This window comes from Myodes glareolus, chromosome X, assembly GCF_982192425.1.
Source record: "Myodes glareolus chromosome X, mMyoGla1.1, whole genome shotgun sequence".
Taxonomy (NCBI): Eukaryota; Metazoa; Chordata; class Mammalia; order Rodentia; family Cricetidae; genus Myodes; species Myodes glareolus.
The window spans coordinates 34,333,612-34,353,239 of NC_142053.1; the positions used below are offsets into that span (position 1 = coordinate 34,333,612).

Here is a 19,628-nt window from a genome sequence, read left to right on the forward strand (position 1 = left end):
TTTCTGATTTGGGCCCACTGGGTGGAGATTCCAGGTTTAGTATGGAAGCTTGCACAACCAAAATTTGTCACAAGATGGTTTACTGAAAAGATGATGAAGATGTTTTGTATTTCTTTGCTGTGTTGACGAAAGAATTTTAAAGTTCAGGGAAACTGCAAGTCAAGAGTGAGTACACTGTGCAAAGCCTGATCTTTCAGGAAAAAGTGTCATTCACTTATAAGATAACATCCAAAATGATGAGAAAGGCCACAGTGCATTTGAAGAACTTTATGATTGGACCTTTCTTGTACCAGGCGTTAGGATATTAGATACTGTGGCTCAATTGGAGGAATTAAATTCAATGGCTTCTAACTGGGTGATATTTTGTTTCTGCTTGAACAAATATGCTTGCCTCAAGATCAGAGTGTGGAGCTAACCACACCAGTATCATCTCTTTGGTCCGAGGATTAAGCAGAGGTAAGAACTAGTGACTAGCTGCTCTGCTTCTCTGATATTTCAGCTTTCACCCCCTAATATCTGACTCAGGATTTTTATTATTAAGACCAATTAGAATTTGCACAACATTGGGCTCTGAGGGGAAAGGGCCAGGTGGCAAAACTAAATCATCTAAGACAAAGGTAAGCATTGTTATGGCAATGGGAAGGACAGGGGAAGCAATGTCAATAATGGCGTGACCCATAATGGGCAGCATAGTAAAAGTGATATTTTATGGTGGCGATTCTTGAATGGAACTTTGACCCAAGAATTGTGTTTATGTTTTATTATATAATAAAATATTCTTAATTATATAATAATTGAGAAGCTTACTCTGTTTTATTCAATGTGTTTAGACAGAAAAATTATTGAACAAATCCAAGAAAGGCTATATTGGGTAGTGGCAAGATGGAACCTTGGCCCCTGAAACAATTTTTAGACGTGAACCTATTTGCAAACTCTGAACGTCTTGAATGAAATAATGCCCAGGGTCCTGTGAGAAAGGGACTTTATAAAAATACTTATATGAGTTTTACTGTTAGCTTTCTCCAATACATTTACAGTGACACATTCTTTTTTACAGGGGTAAATATACACTTGGGGAAAGGAAATAACATTTCCCATGTCTATGGGATATTCTAGGAGAATACCTAATTGGTACTGATTCTGGGAGAAAAAGCAAATGTGGCCCTTCAGTTAAAGTAGAGGCTTATGCAGGTCAGATAACTAATGGAGTTTGGGGTGATATTTTATTCACCATAATCCTAGTGGGTCCCCAAACATTCTGTGGTTATTTCCCTACTTCCTTGAATGTATACTTGGGGTATATGTACTTAGAAGTTGGCAGATTTCCCATATTGGTTTCGTGAGAGCTATTATGATTGGAATAGCCAATGGAAGTCATTGGAGTTGCCTCTACTAGGAAAAACAATGAACTAAAGACAATATCACATCCCAGGAAGAATTACAGAAACTAGCGCCACCATCAAGGGCTTGAATGATACAGGGGTGGTGGTTTGTACCACATCTCCCTTTAACACTCCTACTTCGATTGCACAGAAGACAGATGGATCATGGAGAAAGGCAGTTGACTATTGCAAAATTAATCAAGTAGTGACACCAATTGCAACTGATGTACCAGATGTGATATCCTTATTTGAGCAGATTAACACATCTCTTGGTACATGATATGCAGCTACTGTCCTAGAAAATGCCTGTTCCTTGATACCTGTCCATACGGATCACAAGAAACAATTTGCCTTCAGTTGGCAAGGCCAGCAGTATCCTTTTACAAGTTTACCTCAAGGGTATATTAACTCTCCTTCTCTGAGTCATAACTTAGTTTGAAAGGATCTTGATCATCTGTCTCTTCTGCAAAATGTCCCACTGATACACAATGCTGATAACATTATGCTGCTTGGACCAAGTGAGCAGGAAGTAGAAACCACTTTGAACTTGTGGGTAACACATACGGGAAACTGAGGATGGGAAATAAATCTAAACAAAATTCTAGGGCCTTCTACCTCAGTGAAATTTGTAGAAGTTCGCTGGTGTGGGGCACAGATATTCTTCCTAAAGTAAAGTATAATTTGTTTTTCCTGAACCTTCACACCACCAAGAAGGCTTGTTTGGATTGTGGAGGCAGCACATTCCTTACTAGAGTGTGTCATCCCATCGCATGTATCCAGTACCTCAGAAAGCTGCTAGCTTTGAATGGGACTGAAAGAGGAAAAGACCCTTAAACAGGCTTAGATTGCTGTGCTACTTGGACATTTTGTTCCAGAAGACCTGATGGTACTTGAGGTGTCCATGTCAGAAAAAGATGTTGCCTGGAGACATTGGCACTCACATACAGGCAAATCACTATGAAAACACTAGAAGTTTGGGAGCAAAGCTCGGCCATCATTCACAGACAACCATTCCATTTTAAGGGACAACACTTGGTCTATTATTGGGCCCTAGCAAAAAAATGGCCATCAAATTGTCAAGCAACTTGAGCTGCCTATATAATAATCTGGGTATTGTCTAACCCCACCCTAAGCCATAAATTGGGATGTGCACAGCAGCAATCTATTATCAAATGGAAGTGATAGATATGTGATCAGACTTGAGCAGGTCCTAACAACACAACCAAGTTACAGAATGAATTTGTCTTAATGTCGATAGCTTCTACTTCTGTTAAAATCATTTCTGTTCTTAATTATACACCTATAGCCTCATGTAGTATGCCTTATTAGCAGTTGACTGAGGAAGAGGTCATTTGAGCCTTTTTTTTAAACTGATTGTTCTGTTTCTGCATGCTATGCAAACACTACCCAAAAGTGGACAGCTGCATCATTACGACTCCTTTCTGTAACAATCCTGAAAGACATCAGTGAAGAGAAATCTTCATTGTGGGTAGAATTAGTACACAAGATTGTGCATTTTTCCTGGATGGAGTAATGTCCATATTTCCAGTTGTCTGCTGGTTCATGTGCAGTAGCCAATGGATTGCCTGGATGGTCAGGGATTTGGAAAGAAGATGATTGGAAAGTTTATGAGAAAAATATTGGGGAACAAGTACTTGAATAGATCTTTCTAAATGCATGTGAAGAGGCTTGTATAGTATGGAAATGTTCATTAAAAGGTGACTTCAATAGAAGTCACCAAACAACAGGATAGGATGACCTGTTTTGTGGATGATTAGCATCACTCAACAGAATACCGTGTTGTCAACAGGCCCATGAACAGAGGTCATTATGATGGAAATAGAGGTTGGACATGAGCTTGACAATGGATTTCTACTCACCAAGGTGAACTGGCTACAGTTGTTGCTGAGTGCCAGATCTGCCAACCACAGGGACTAACACTGACCTTCCAATATGACACCATTCCCAGGGATGACCTGCCAGCTACCAGCTAACAGGTTGACTATTTTGGCTGACTTCCGATGTGGAAAGGCAAGTGCTTTGAACTTACTAGAACTCTGTAATTATTTTGCTTATGGATTTATCTTGCTTACACATGATGATTCTGACAAACCTACCATACAGGAACTCAGAGTGCCTTATCCACTGTTATGACATTCTACACAGAATCGCCCCCTTACCAAGAAGCTAAATTCATAGGCAGAGAAGCGTCACAACTAGTTTACTCTCAAGGAAGTCACTGGTCTTATTATTTTGCCCACCATTCTGAAACAGGTGCCTTCACAGAAAGGTAGAATGACATTTGAAGACAGAGTTACAATTAGGGAGAATTAACCTGAATATATGGTAATGTATTTCCCATAGTCAGAATCTATGGGGTTCAGGAATGAAGTGGTATAAACGGGGATGGATCCACTCGCTATCGCTCATAATGAACCATTAGGAAAATTTTTGCTTCCTGTTCCCATAACTATAAGTTCTGTTGAGACAGAAGTATTGGTTCTTCTGTCGCAACATAAAAAAAAACAAAAAACTTTTTTTGAGCTAGAAGCTTAGATTTCTAACTGGACCCTTTGGACTTCTGATGCCCATAAGTCAACAGGCTAAAATAGGGATAGCATTATTATAAAGGGGTGATTGGTTTAGACTTCCAGGTGGAAATTGATTAACTTCTCCATAACAGAGGTGAGAAAGCTAATAGTTGGAGTGCAGGAGACCTATTAGGGCATCTCTTGTTGCTATCACATCTTGCGGTTAAAGTTAATGTGAAACTACAACAACCCAATTTAGACAGTATTACAAAGAGCACAGACCCTTCAGGAATAAAATTATAGGACCACTCCTCCTGGAAAAGAACTAAGACTAGCTGAGGTGGTTTCTATGGGGATATTTCATTTGTATTTTAATAGATAAAGCTTTCCTAAATACCTGAAGGTAAAACTAAGCCACTAGCAGCCAGGCAGTGGTGTCCCACACCTTTAATCCCAGTACTAGGGAGTCATATGCCTTGAATCCCAGTACTGGAGAGGAATATAAAGTGGGACGAGACAAGAACTAATTCTCTTTCAGTCTGAGGATTTCTTAGAGGTAAGAGCTCTCTAGTGGCTCCGCTGCTTTCCTTTTCTGATCTTCAGGTTTAACCCCAATATATGTCTCTGGGTTTTTATTAATCATGTTATAGGTTGCTGTGGGTGGAAAAAAATACAGACTAGGTAGAAGAAGAAAGTAGTTAGAAATACCAGCTAAAGTCATGTGACCAGTTGTAGAAATGATAACTATGACGTGATTTTTGTTTTTATTTGGAAATCAAGTGCGATAAAAGGAGATGTACTTATATTCAAGTTGGCAAGGGGTAGAATTAAGATGTTTAATCATAGTTTTCATCTTAATGACATCCAGACTCCACTATAACCCAAACAGCTGGAAACACTTGTGAAGAACTTTCTTGCTTGGGTCATTTGAGTTGGGAAGATAAACCTTAAATCTGGGCTATATCTTGTAACAGCAGGGTGTATACAATGACATTGAAGAAGGAAGCTTTTGATTTTGGTCATCTTGTCCTCACTCTCACTGGTAAGTTCAGCATTCCTTCCCTGGTAAGAGGCCCTTCTTCTTCAGAATTCTAACGTAGACTGAGGATGAGCAGCTCTATATGAATCCTATAGGATTCTAACACCAGGTTGAGACTGCTGAGACATCCAGTATCAAAGACTAAAAGAACTACAAGATTCTTGGCCTTTCAGTCAGGAAACAGATTTGGCCTAACCAGGTAGCAGCCTGTTCACCACTCCAATAAATCCCCTGTTTAATATATGGATATTCAATGTATAAGCTGTTCCTTTAGAGAACATTGACTAATATAAAGTAGTATTATTATATAGTTCTAAGAAATGGTGAAGCGATCATTTTTCAGAGGCAAAGTTGCTTGTCAGATAACCACAGGCCTGATTCGATGTAGCATTTCTATCCTTCAAAGAGATCATAGATAATTCATGAAAAATATATTATCTCTTGCTTCAAAGCCCCCAAGCCTCAGAACATGACATGATTCTTATTTGTCTACTTTGTAATTATGTTCTATATGCTGTGGCTAGTTATTGGAGCTATAACAGTGAACAAAGTAGGCCACATTTCTATCTAGTCTCGTGCTTGATAGCATCGTTTGTGAGGTATGACAGTCTAGGGTGCAGGCCCTAACAGTTAGCTGAAATGGGAGCATGAAAAGGGTATAATGAAAGAAGTATGATATCAAACTGGTACTCAGGCCTCAAGGTTCAGCTAGCTAATACATATGCGTTTTTCTTAATAGAAAATTAAGTATTGGTAGGTGTTAAAGGAATGTCTTAGGACAAATGGGCAGGACTGAAAAACATAATAATATAGTGATAGTTCTGTGAAAACCTAGAAAAACATATCCATTTTTGCTACCTGTTATTTTCCCTCCTTGTTCAAATATTCCAACAGTCAAGTTAAGTTTTAGTATAATTCTTTAGGGGTTATAACATGTTACAGATTTAAATTAAATTTACAGCAACAAAACATGGTTGATAACATGGTAAAATATTTTTAAGGCTTGGTCTATTGATTAAATGAAAGAAATCAATCTGTTTAGGCAATATTCTGAAAATGTAAGTAGAACCATTAAGGACCACTAAGTCATACAGTATGCATGTGATGGACAGAATTGTAAGCATCTTTGATTTCACTTCTTAGATTTTTTTCTGGTTGGATAAACTCACTTGAATTAACAATTTCCTTTATCTAAGCTTGTATGCCTCATTCACAGTAGTGAAAATTTAATCATCCTTAAGTGCTTCATAATATTGTTTCTATAGTGTCATCAATAATTGGGAAAAGAACAAAAAGTATAGGAAAGCAGGAACAAAATAAAGTGTCCCTGAGACTAATTGAACCATGGAGATAGGATGGCATGGAGTCTTAACTGCTGAAACATCCAGTATCAAAAAGACTAATATCAAAAATATTTTACGAATTTTTATATTTCAAATATAGAAATTCAAGTTAATGAGTTAATGAGATAGATACTCTGCTAGGCATGTTTTCATGAATGGATGATATCAGTGGGAGATAAATAGCTCCATTTACATGCAAACACAAAGTTAAATGAGTTGAAAAATTTTTTCCCTTTAAATTAACATGCATTTAGGAAAAGAAAAGCATTTACACTCTCAAGTTTTCTCTAAGAAAATACTAAATCCAAGCCAGCCCTGATTATTATCAGTTGAGAAGATTTACAGTTTCTACACCAGTGGAATGTTATTATATGTTATAGATGAGATCTCGAGTTACATACTCCTTATTGGAATTGGAAATAGTAGGAGTCAGAGTAAGACATACAGAACTCTAAGTAGAGCTGTTCAGTTTTACATCATATAAAAACATTATTTAAGAGAAATGAAAGGATTAGAGGATATTCTACTATAAAATGGGCTTATAAATTGTTGTTTAACTCTTCCTCTTGCGAAAAGGGCAGGAAGAAGAAAGGAAAGGGGGAATGATGAGATTATGTTACAATTATAACAAAAGAAATAATGAAACAGAGGTAATGGGTCTGAGACTGAAATGAGAGCATCATATGATGATATGTTTGGGGATTTAGAAATGTTGATCCAACAATAATAATAAATATTACTACTGTCTATGTTATAATTACTATTCTAAGTCTTTGTATTCTAACTACCTCATAATTTTTAATAAATGTGGTTTGATGCAAGGACCTACCACAAGGTACAAACTGAGTCATGCAAATCATTTTTAAATGTTGTTCTCCATGTAATTCTGCAAAGGAACAATTTCAATGAGTACAACATGAAAACACACATAGTCACCAATGTGACTTCAGTCTTCCTGAAGAATTGCAAAAACAAAAATCTTCAGTAAATGATGACCTGCCTTTTGCTTTTATTTTTTCCTTTTTTAATGAGGTACTTGTAATTGATGACATGAATAAAATGCAATTGTAAGGCCAAGATAGCATCATCTTGAGAGAAGGATCAAGACTACCTGATAGGCAGCACAAGAAAGTCATGACAGCATCAGCTTTATACCATGGTAAAGCTGAAGCTGTTCTAAATCCAAAACAAAATAACAAAACAAGAATAAGAACAAAAAGGTAGCTGTTGTATTTAGGCATGAACCCCAAGACAAATCAGTATTTTCCATGAAAGCATGTATCATCCGTATCCCTACCTGCCTTCCAGCTTCACTTCATAAGCAAAATACACACAATTAAAGGAGAAAAACAAGTCAGTACATGGTCACTAGACTAATCTCTAATAATTTCATTCGTTTAGCCTTATGAGTTACTCATTAGTTGGTAAATGTTCATTTGCCAGACTAGGTAGGTGTCATTATTGGTTGAGGTAAAAATAACTTGTAGTCAAATATTTAAAAACACTTGCCTTGAGTAGAACCAGCTGGAGCCTCCATATCACAACAAACAGGAGAGAACTTAAAACCTGTAAGAGTAAACATTTTACTAATTATTCAGTCCTAGCTGTCTGAGATTCCTAACATTTCAACATGAACATTGCATCAAGAGTTTTTTAAACATGACTGCATTATGTACCATAAGATTTCCCCATTAATGCATAGAATTCAAAAGTGTTTATTGTTTTCAGAGTCGTGGAAACATTACCACTACTTAGTTCTTCATTATTCCTCATCCCTAAAAGAAACCTCCCATCGAGGATCATATACAGATAGAATAGTACAGCCTAAGGAGACTTCTTCAACGTACGTTTCAACTGAGTGAGCTCATTGCTATCATTTATGTGAGGGGCCATAACCAGAGTGGAAGAGACGAAGATATTGAAAAGAGACAGGTGTGTCTTTCAATTGGTTAACAGATTACTAAAACTATGGACCCCCCCCCCCATGGGAATTTCTCAAGGAATCTCATGTTGGAAGAAGGAAAGGGCACCAGCCAACAGAGAATCTTGTCTCCAGAATGAGATTTAAAACAGTTCTGAGGATTAGACTGAAACATAGAACATGATGCTTTCTGTGTGACTATTTGTTTTCATTTATATTCTGTTCTTACAGGTATATATAGAATATTGAGTATATTGTTCTAATATCCTCTTTTTCTGGATCTCCCTGTGCCTTTGTTCACCTAGAAAAATTCATTTTTGTTTTTATTTTAAAAATATAAATGACTTTTTGTGATTGTATAAAATCTTGGAACCTCAGATGAGAGGAACTTATAGTATTTGTCATTTTAAAATGGTTTAAATCAGTTCGGATGACATGAATGTGGATAAGAGGGAACTCATATAAAATTTTGACAAAGAAAATGATGGGTAGACTAGATTAACTTGATTAATAATCATTTAATGTGTCTATTATGAAATGATTTTTTGATAGAGGCAGAAGAGCATACATTAAATAAGTTAACTCCTTCCTGAAAACTCAAAAAGCAAAGCCATTTCATTTTCTAAAATGTATAAGGAAATCATATATAATTACAACATAATGATATTGCCGTTAGTAGTTATTGTCTGGCAAATGACTGATGTCTTTAAAATAATTGTGTTTGTGAAATAATTTCATTCTAATGTGGCAAATGTGAATCTGTTTATACACTCAGCAAGTTAATTTGGATCAAAATAGAGAGTCCCTACAGAGAGTATGCATGCTATATAATTGTTCATCTCCTTGTTCATACACCGATACAAAGCCAAAATACATCAAATGAGTACTTCCAATAATAAATCCCACTAGGGTAGCACTGGAAAATAAAAATGAAAATAAAAGGTGAGTAATGAATAAGACATTCACAATATTGCTGACTACATGAGATAATTTCTCCAGGGGTTCCTTAGAAATGAAGACTATTTTGTGTCGTTATAAATAAATGTACCTATTTGCTAGATACTTAAGAATACTCCTTGTTCCTGGGAATCTGCTAACGTGTATTTGTATTCTGCATGCCAAATGAAAGATGGGCAGATATACGAAGTGATAACAAAGCAAAGGGGGAAAGCCATTCTCCCTGAATTTCATTTAAATTGCAGATGTAGCTTTCTTACCATTTTCTCCATCAGACTTCCGTTCATGGTCAGTGTCAGTCAAGGACAATGCAGAGTTGGCCCTGCTGGACAGACAGGAACTATGTTCTGACTTCATGCCTCTTATCCACATTCTCAGCGCATGGTCGGGGGATGCAGCACCTTCTGTCTCCGTGTCTACATCAGATCCCATCTCTAGCTGGTAGCCATGCCTAGAAACGCTATGCATGTCTGTCTGGTAGCCAGAGCACAAAGTAGGAGGAGTTTCACAGAATTCTATCTCTGCAAACAAAGTTTAGACAAAGAGAGAGAGAGAGAGAAAGAGAGAGAGAGAGAGAGAGAGAGAGAGAGAGAGAGAGAGAGAATGTAAGTATGAACAAAATCACTAACTTTCACTTATCTATCCTCATGCCCCCTTCCCCACTGCTAGTAATTATGAGTTTTTGCAAAGTTAGAATTCTGGTTTTTTATTTATGGTAGCTAGAATTCTGTGCTTATTTTGCACTTCTGTTACTTAAAATTATGCTCTCTTTGATTCTTACAAGGTTCTGGTTAAAAAAAAGCATCCTCAAAATAGCTTATAGCTACAATATTTTGGTTGCACAAAATATAATGAAATAAGTGAGTACAATAAGTATAAGTATAGCGAGATGCCCTCTAAAGCAATTTCTCTTAAAGAATGAATATATGTGATCTATACGGCACACCTATGCTTAAAATAGCAAAATTATTTGCTTTTCTGAGTATGCCATGTATATTATATATAATCTAATAAGTAATATAAAACTGAGAAAAACATTACATTCAAACAGATTACTCAAATATGTTAAACTCTAAAATTATGAGCAACTAATATTGTTTTCCACTGTCTCCAAATGAGTTTAAGGGATACATTTTGCGAGTTCTTTTGTTTTAAGCTTAACGGAAAAAATCCCAGGGTGGGCAGTCTTTAACAACAAACAGCTAGCTACGTGGAGGAAGAGAGTGGAAAAGAGGAAAAACCATGTCCTTGACTTAAGCCTGCAAGGACCACCACAGGACAAGGAAGAGAATTTTAGAGAAAGAATAAGGAAGTCCAAGGTGTTTGGGTAAAGAATACAGAAAAAGAAAGAAGGGGAAAAGTTAAGCCTTTCAGGAAATTCAAATAGGGTAGATTTCGGCAGCTAGATGAAAGCAGTTCTGAAAGAAGCGGAGTGTATGTGGGGGGCATAATTATTTCTTTGCTCCTTAAACAAATGAGCAAACAACAACAATAAAGAAAACATACACAATAGACATGGCAATACTTCACGGTTTGTATTTTTTTCCCTTTCCTTCCAAATTTTACAATTTAATGTGGTTGGAATCTGTTACCATGTCATTTAATAAGAGAGAAAATAAAACCCAGTATGCTGATGGGATTTTTCCATTAGCCTACACCATACAGCAAAACTCCTATTCCTATTTTTATTTATTTATTTCTACAATATCCAGCATGAGCATCATTTCTGCGAGATGCCGGTGAAGCCCCATCAACCTATTGCTTGAATACCTAGCATTCTATCTTATAGTCAATTTATATTAAATTATAGAAAGGTGTCAAAAGGGGAGATGTTTTAACAATCCCTAATAAGTTAATGAAGATGACCACATGCCAAGACATATCATCTGAAATGTCCATGAAATACTTAGATAAACTAATCCAGAGATGTAGTACACTATATAGGATTTTTTCAGACTGACATTGGAGATGGTACATCAATTGGCCCAGAAAAGGCTTAACTGATTGCATCTAATCCATAGTGCATATCAATAAAATGCAAACCCTAACATGAATTAAATTCTTTAAATACAGAAAATGTTTACTCTTAGACCAGGTACTAGAAAAAACTTAGAATGTGAATTTCTTTGTTATAGTAACTGTTTCTGGGATGTAAAAGCTTACTAAATAAGGGGTTTGGAAACCAACGTTTAATGCCAGTTTAATAACTGTTATGCTTCTAGTACTATGTTTTGTGAAACAGATATTACAGTCAAATAAATCTACTATAATGTATTAGGAAATTTAATAACAACCCTTTTGCAGTTGGAAGTCACTGCTCAGAATGCTATTTGAAATTTCACAGATTACTTTCTTTCCAAATACATGTACTTTTCTACTAGAATTTATGTCAAGTTCAAAGAAATGATGTTTGAAAGATAGTTATAGTTTCACTTATCAAACACAAAACCTTACTACATCATGTTTTTTCTGCTATAAGGTTAAAAACAAAGTACATTTTGCTGAATGCAAATCTTAGGAATTTTGGAATAGTCAAGTTAATTTTATCATGATTCTTTATTGAATACTACAATATTGGTATTGTTACAATAACTTGCTAACAAACATGTCAGCTCACAGCTGTAAAACTGTAAGAAAAGAATGCAGCATAGCCTTTTAAACACACCTCTTTTCCTTCCCCTAGGACAGCTGTTCTCAAATTTGCCTGCCTGAGAATCACCTGGAAGACTTATTAAAATATAGATTGTTGTACCTTACCCACACTTCCACCCTACTCTCTGGTTTAATGTCTGTTACAGCAGGTATGCAGTTGGACAACATAGTTGGAATTTAGGAAGACTTTAATGAGAGGCCTTATAGTCATCATAGGAAATACAGTTTGAAAACTTCCATTTTAGAGATTTCTCTGAAGATAATGGGAAGAGGAGAGTGGTTAAGTTACAACAGATTTTGTCATGCCAGCTTGAATTCCAGGAACAAAGAAAAAAATATTTGCTCTGAATGACTGTGAAATGCCTCCATTTATTTTTTCATAGATTCAGAGAACTAATTAGGAAACTCACTTCCCAAAACATTGACTTATTTAGTTTCCCTCAGGTGATGGCACATGAGAGGTGACTTTCCACTGATTTTTAATATGAGCATCTGAGTCATGGCATTTGTTGAAAAAGATGAGTAAATACAAATAGACGACCACTTGCCATTCTAGATTGATGAAACACTGGGATAAGAATTTTTTCCCCAAGGAAGCACTGACAGATGTAGGCAGGCTCCATTTTTGTTAACGAGATTTATTGTCTGACTCAAAAAGAAATTTGAACATTGACTTGTTCCCTTCAAACTAAATTTTGTTTAATATTATCAACATTGTACAGGATAACCAATCTTTTTTTCTATTGGAATTAGAAAACATTTTGAAAACAAAGACTAAGTCACAAATAGTCTAATTAAGTAAGTTAGACAAATGTATTCTTTCTTCAACAAACTGTAGTTGGAAAGAAGTTTGCAAGCAATTAATTGTTCTTATTATGAAGCAGGAAAGGAGGCAAAGCTAGATTGAGTGTGAAATTGCAGAGAAAGAAACATTTAACTTGTCACCATAAGTAATGTTCATCTAGCTGCTTTAATTCCTCATTTGAAGTCAGAGTTATCATTGCAAAATATTTTCTTAAATACACAAAAGTACGAATTCTGCCTAAAATTCCCATAGGACACATTATTTAACAAGCATTTCAATAGACCCTTAGTGGTTGTTTATAGCCTTGCACACATAACCTTGTTACCTTAAATGCAACATACTCCCTAGAGGAGCTAAAGTTCAACTGGTTTTATTATAGGACTGTTCTTACCAAAAATCTGTTCACAAGAGAAATAAATGTACACTCCTAAAACATCTAAGGTTTAAATGGCTAGACTGGTAACATGAGAAACTACATTCCAAGAATAAAATAGGATAGATATGTTCAATAAGTGTATCTGCAGTCTCATGTGTGTATTACTAATTTTTATTTTAAGATAAATGTAGCAGGATACAAGACCAACTCCAAAAAATCAGTTGCCCTCCTATACACAAAGGATAAAGAAGCAGGGAGGGACATCAGAGAAACATCACGTTTCACGATAGCCACAGATAGCGTAAAATATCTTGGGATAACTCTGACCAAGGAAGTGAAAGACCTATTTGACAAGAATTTTAAGTCTTTGAAGAAAGAAATTGAGGAGGATACCAGAAAATGGAAAAGATCTCCCCTGCTCTTGGATTGGGAGGATCAACATAGTAAAAATGGCAATTCTACCAAAAGCAATCTATAGATTCAATGCAATCCCCATCAAAATCCCATCAAACTCCTTCACAGGCCTTGAGAGAACAATAATCAAGTTTATATGGTAAAACAAGAAACCCAGGATAGCCAAAACAAAACAATCTTATACAATAAAGGAACTTCTGGAGGCATTACCATCCCTGACTTCAAACTCTATTACAGAGCTAAGGTATTGGAAACAGCTTTGTATTGGCATAAGAACAGAGAAGTCGACCTATGGAATCGAATAGAAGATCCGGATATTAACCCACAAACCTATGAACACCTGATTTTCGACAAGGGAGCTAAAGGTATACAATGGAAGAAGGAAAGCAACTTTAACAAATGGTGCTGGCCTAACTGGATGTCAACCTGTAGAAGAATGAAAGTAGATCCATATCTATCACCATGCACAAAACTCAAGTCCATATGGATTAAAGACACCAACATTAATCTGACCACTTTGAACCTGATAGAAGAGAAAGTGGGAAGTAGTCTACAAGACATAGGCACAGGGGACCACTTCCTAGGTAGAACTCCAGTTACACAGACAATAAGAGAATCAATGAATAGATGGGACCTCCTGAAACTGAGAAGCTTCTGTAAAGCAAAGGACACTGTCAGTAAGACAAAAAGGCTACTTTCGGACTGGGAGAAGATCTTCACTAACCCCTCATCAGACAAAGGTCTGATCTCCAAAATACATAAAGAACTCAAGAAACTAGACACTAAAACTCTAATTAACCCAATTAAAAAATGGGGTACTGAACTGAACAGAGAATTCACAACAGAAGAACTTTGAAAGGCCAAAAGACGCTTAAGGTCATGCTCAACCTCCTTAGCGATCAGGGAAATGTAAATCATGACAACTATGAGATACCATTTTACACAGGTCAGGTTAGCTATAGTCAAAAACACCAATGATAGCCTATGCTGGAGAGGATGTGGAGAGAGGGGAACACTCATCCATTGTTGGTGGGAAAGCAAACTTGTGCAGCCACTGTGGAAATCAGTGTGGCGGTTTCTCAGGAAACTGGGAGTCAACCTCCCTCAGGACCCAGCAATTCCACTCTTGGGAATATCCCCAAGAGATGCCCTATCATACTACAAAAGCATTTGTTCAACTATGTTCATAGCTGCACTATTTGTAATAGCCAGAACCTGGAAACAACCTAGGTGTCCCTCAATAGAAGAATGGTTAAAGAAGGTGTGGAACATATATACACTAGAGTTTTACTCAGCGGTAAAAAACAATGACATCTTGATTTTTGCATGCAAATGGATGGAAATAGAAAACGTTTTACTGAGTGAGGTAACCCAGACCCAAAAAGAGGAATATGGTATGTACTTACTCATAAGTGGATTCTAGCCATAATTAAAGGTCTTTGAGCCTATAATTCGTGATCCTAGAGAAGCTAAATAAGAAGGTGAACCTGAAGAAAATCATATAGTTATCCTCCTGGATATTGGAAGTAGACAAGTTTGCCAGGCAAACTTGGGTGCACGGGGGGTGGAGGGGTAGAAGTAAGGGAAGATGGTTAGAGAGAAGGGAGAAGAGGAAGATTGGGGATAGCTTGGGGGAATGGGATGGGGGAGAGGGAGGAAGGATGGATATGGGAGCAGGGAAGTATATATCTCAACTAAGGGAGCCATTTTAGGGTTTGCAAAAGACTTGATTCTAGAGATGTTCCCAGGTCCAAAGGGAGGTCCCCAGATTGTTCCCTGAGTAACAGAGGAGAGGGTGCCTGAACTGGCCTTGGCCCATAACCATACTGATGAATTTTTTGCATATCACCATAGAACCTTCATCTGGCGATGGATGGAGATAGAGACAGAGACCCACATTGGAACACTGGACTTAACTCCCTAGATCCAAATGAGAAACAGAAGGGGGGAGAACGTGAGCAAGGAAGTCAGGATCAGAGGGAACCTTCATCCGACGATGGATGGAGATAGAGACGGAGACCCACATTGGAGCACTGGACTGAGCCCCCAAGGTCCAAATGAAGAGCAGATGGAGGGAGAACATGAACAAGGAAGTCAGGACTGCGAAGGGTGCATTCATCCACTGATACAAGGGGACTGATCTAATGAGAGCTCACCAAGGCCAGCTGAACTGGGACTGAATGAGCATGTGATCAAACTGGATTCTCTGAATGTGGCTGACATGGGGGCTGACAGAGAAGTCATTGATAATAGCACTGAATCTTGTTTCGTCTGCAAGTACTGGCTTTTTGGGGTCCTAGTCTGTTTGGATGCTCACCTTCCTAGACCTGCAGGGAGGGGGGAGGAACTTGAACTTCCCACAGGGCAGGAAACCCTGACTGCTCTTAGGACTGGAGAGGGAGGAGGAGAGGAAGTGGGGGGAGTGGGAAGGTATTGGGAGGAGGGGAGGAAATGGAAATTTTTATACATAAAGAAAGAACAAAAGAAAGAAAGAAAGAAAGAAAGAGAGAAAGAAAGAAAGAAAAAACAATTAAATAGAAAAGGGTTTGTGATGAATAAGTACACATAGAAGCTAAATAAATTTTTGTGTTATCATTAGAACACTCAGTGTATTATAGTACTGGTGCAGCCTGGGTAATTGTTTTGAATTACTCATTGATTAATATAGAAAATATTTAAAGTATTAAATGTAAAAATAACTGTGTAAATGCTTACTCAGTAAACAATAAAATTATCACTTTACAATCAGCCTACAAATAGAACTCTGTTATAATGAATTCACACAATTGAAAAATATTATTGACCACTTAATAATCCATTACTGGTTCTAGGGAACATGCAATGGTTTATTGCAGTCTCTAGTAAGAAATACAGAGAAAGTAATTAGCAGTCCTTGATATGAGACAAATAATTTTCACAACTGGAAACCATTTTCTGCTTATCAGTTTGGAGGCTTTCAAAAGAAAATATCACATTTTCAAACAAATCAGTTCATCTAGGGTCCTCCAACACAGCTTCACCTAAAACTCATTCAATTTCAAGTCAAGAAAACAAAAGCAAGCAGCCTTCAAGGGTTTTTCTTGAAGGATTAGTCCAATTTTTAATTTCCTTTTCTTTTTATGGAAAGCCTTTATCAATCATTTGCTACTGCATGAGGCAGTGAGCAGGAAGAAGTTTGCAAGACTATGTCATGTCCTGTGCAAAGTTCCACAGAGAGACTTTTTAAAGGTACTAGAAGTAATAAAGGCATGTCATTGAAACCCAACCTTTAGTTTCAGACTGGGGACTCATCAGTCTTGTCTGGGGTATAGGTCTGAGAGGAGGAGTGATCTGAATGTGTAGGACTGAGGCTATGGTTGTCTAGGACATAAATAAAATAACAATGGTCCCTGAAGCTCCATCTTCTCTTTGCATTTCCAAGTGCTGATGATGCCTTATTTCACTTTCCAGATTTCCCCATCTGTTTGATATACTGAAAAGGACACCAACATATCCCTGCAGGGTTTAAACCCGGAAGTATAAACATTGATCATCTGTAATAAACTGCTACTGCTTACCTGGCAACATCCCAGAACATAGTTTAAAAAAAAACAACAGTCTGATGCCAAAAAGAGTGCTCCCAGAAGTACAGTGAAACACTAATCTGTAAAATAATAGCCGTCATCAGAGAAGCCCAACAAATAACTGTACAAAGTCAAAAAAGAGTGATGAGCTAGGAATCTGGAGGAAATCTATACAAACTCTGATCACACTTATAGACCAAAGCAATCATCTCTCTGAAGAGAGGAAAGACATTTATTGTAGGAGTAAGCAAGTGCTAACTATTTTCTCAACTAATTTTCTTCTTAGAGATCTGTTCCTTTTGACTGTATTCACATAAGATAAGAGGACTTGCTTAGAAGCTAATGCAACGGTGACTGAGAGAGTGACAAGCAGTCTTTGTGACAAGAGCCAGGAAAGGAAATCAGGGACCATAAAACATAGTGGGATGTCCTGGACAACAGCAGAAAGTTGATCAATGAGAACTTGCACATGCTGGCTTGATTTCAACATTTTGAACAAGACAAGGACTTCCTGGCTTAAATGAGAAATTTTCAGGGCTACTGAACACTGCAAGTACGTGGTGTTCAATGGCCCTAAAAATTTCTCATTTCTTACCTGTGTTGGTCCAATTTTCTGGCTGTTCATAACACTTTGGGGCCTGATTCCTTATTGTCCAGGATGGTCTTCCAGGTTTGGTTGTGTATTTCCATTATGCTCACTAAGCATGTGAAGCAGTTCACTCAGTGTGCTGTGCTTGCGTGTGTCTGAAATTTTAAGCTACATTAATCTACTGTCCAATTCCATGTAGAGGAGCGACACCCTTAAAGATACTTGTAAGAGCTTCACATATATACTCAAAAGGCAAACACTATGAATTCCGATAGCATTTGTTTTGTGATAAATGAGAAAGATGTCAAGATACCTGAGTGATTGCTCATGAAGAGCTACTGAATAAACTACATCCTACTTTATTGTTCTTATTTACACCTTTCAAAGACACTCTATTTATGTTTGTCTCTGTGGCATTGAGCATATCGTGCCAAGCACCTAAGATGCTTCTCTTTGATCTTTAACTACTCTGATGCTCCTATGCAATCTGTCCCAGCATCCTCAGAAACTTTTATCTTAATGTCCTCCATCCAGTAATTTTAACTTTCACAATAACACCTAGAACGTTATTTCATACTTTTATTATGGAGGAGTGTTAACTGTCTATGTGTTACTTTCATTGGTTAATAAAGAAGCTGCCTTGGCTTTTGCTAGGACAGCAGCTTAGGTAGGAGGAGTAGACAGGACAGAATGCTGGGAGGAAGAAGGCAATGAGATAATCGCCATGACTCTCCTCTCCGAGACAGCTGCAGGTTAGAATCCTCCTGGTGAGCCACCACCTCGTGGTGTTACATAGATTATTAGAAATAGATTAGATCAATATGGAAGAGTTAGCTAATAAGAGGCTACAGATAATGGGTCAAGCAGTGTTTAAAAGAATACAGTTTCCGTGTAATTATTTCAGGGGTAAAGCTAGCTGGGAGGCGGGCGGCGGGAAGCTGCCCACCGCTCCTTCTATACTTTTATACATGACTGCATTTTTTTCTCATTATTTATATCATATATTGTCTCTTGAGTTAGATGGTTACCTCCTATACAGTATAGTATCGTCTACATCTGTTATCTCTCAATATTAAAAGCTGTATGCTGCTGGATCATCCAAAAGAAGTAGACTCTAGACAAGCATACTGTAACAAGGGCCCTAGGAATTAGGATTATTTCAGTAAATGCAAGGTTGAGTATGAATAGGGGTGACCTGCAAGAGTCCAGGTGTCAGAAAATAAGACATATCATTTAGAAGAAAGAATATCTCCTACCTCCCATAACTAGGCTCCATAGAGAAATCTACATACACATATTTCCTGACTTAATTTCATCTTTTCTATAAACTGTAACACTATTATAAGAAAAGTAAATACAAATTAAGAATTTATCTCCCCAGTTTTAGTCAAACTGTAAATAAATAACTTAAAATTTCTCTTTATGTACTATGTTGCTTTCTCTTAGTCAGAGTGAAATTTTGGAACCAGAACTGGGCTTTATGGCCAGGGATGGAGGTATCAATACTACTCATAAAAAATATAGTCTTATGGACATTTTAATTTGCTTACCTGTAACAATTATTTGTCTATGAATATAAATGGCAAGGCAAGTATATCAAGACCTCCTAATGTATATATAATACATAAATAAATATAACTAACAGAAAAAGGTTAATTATAAACTGCTGTGATCTGTGCAACACTAAATAAATTGAGATAACTTCACTTCATCTTAGACAAATTCTAGCCAAAGAATTATTACATGTCAAAATTTTAAAATCAAATGGAAATATGAAAGTACTCTTAAAAGTGTTAAAACTGTGGATATAATGGTGATACATACAAAATAATTTTGCTTAACAAAAATGCTTAGTAATTCAATTTGGAAGTTGTTGTTTCACTAAATCATCTATGAATTTCCAATAACTGTTTATCTCTGCAAATCTGGCAAGAAAGAAAGGACAGCAGGCTACTATCTATGGATTCAGGGAAATAAACAATTTACAACAATATTAGACTAATGTAGAGTAAGCCTTCTGGATACTCTGATGGAAATAGTTTCCCAGAGGAATACC

The 19,628-nt window shown here is 36.9% G+C and overlaps 1 protein-coding gene across 1 annotated transcript in view; it reads right to left on the minus strand.

The window, feature by feature from the left end:
* Tenm1 (teneurin transmembrane protein 1) overlaps positions 1-19,628 on the minus strand; it is an 819,764-nt gene that overhangs the window by 496,441 nt on the left and 303,695 nt on the right. The window contains exons 4-5 of the mRNA XM_085684917.2: positions 9,434-9,694; positions 7,805-7,861 (exon numbers count right to left, since the gene is read on the minus strand). Coding sequence (XP_085541043.1) covers positions 7,805-7,861; positions 9,434-9,694 — 318 coding nt within the window. The remainder of the gene's footprint in view (positions 1-7,804; positions 7,862-9,433; positions 9,695-19,628) is intronic.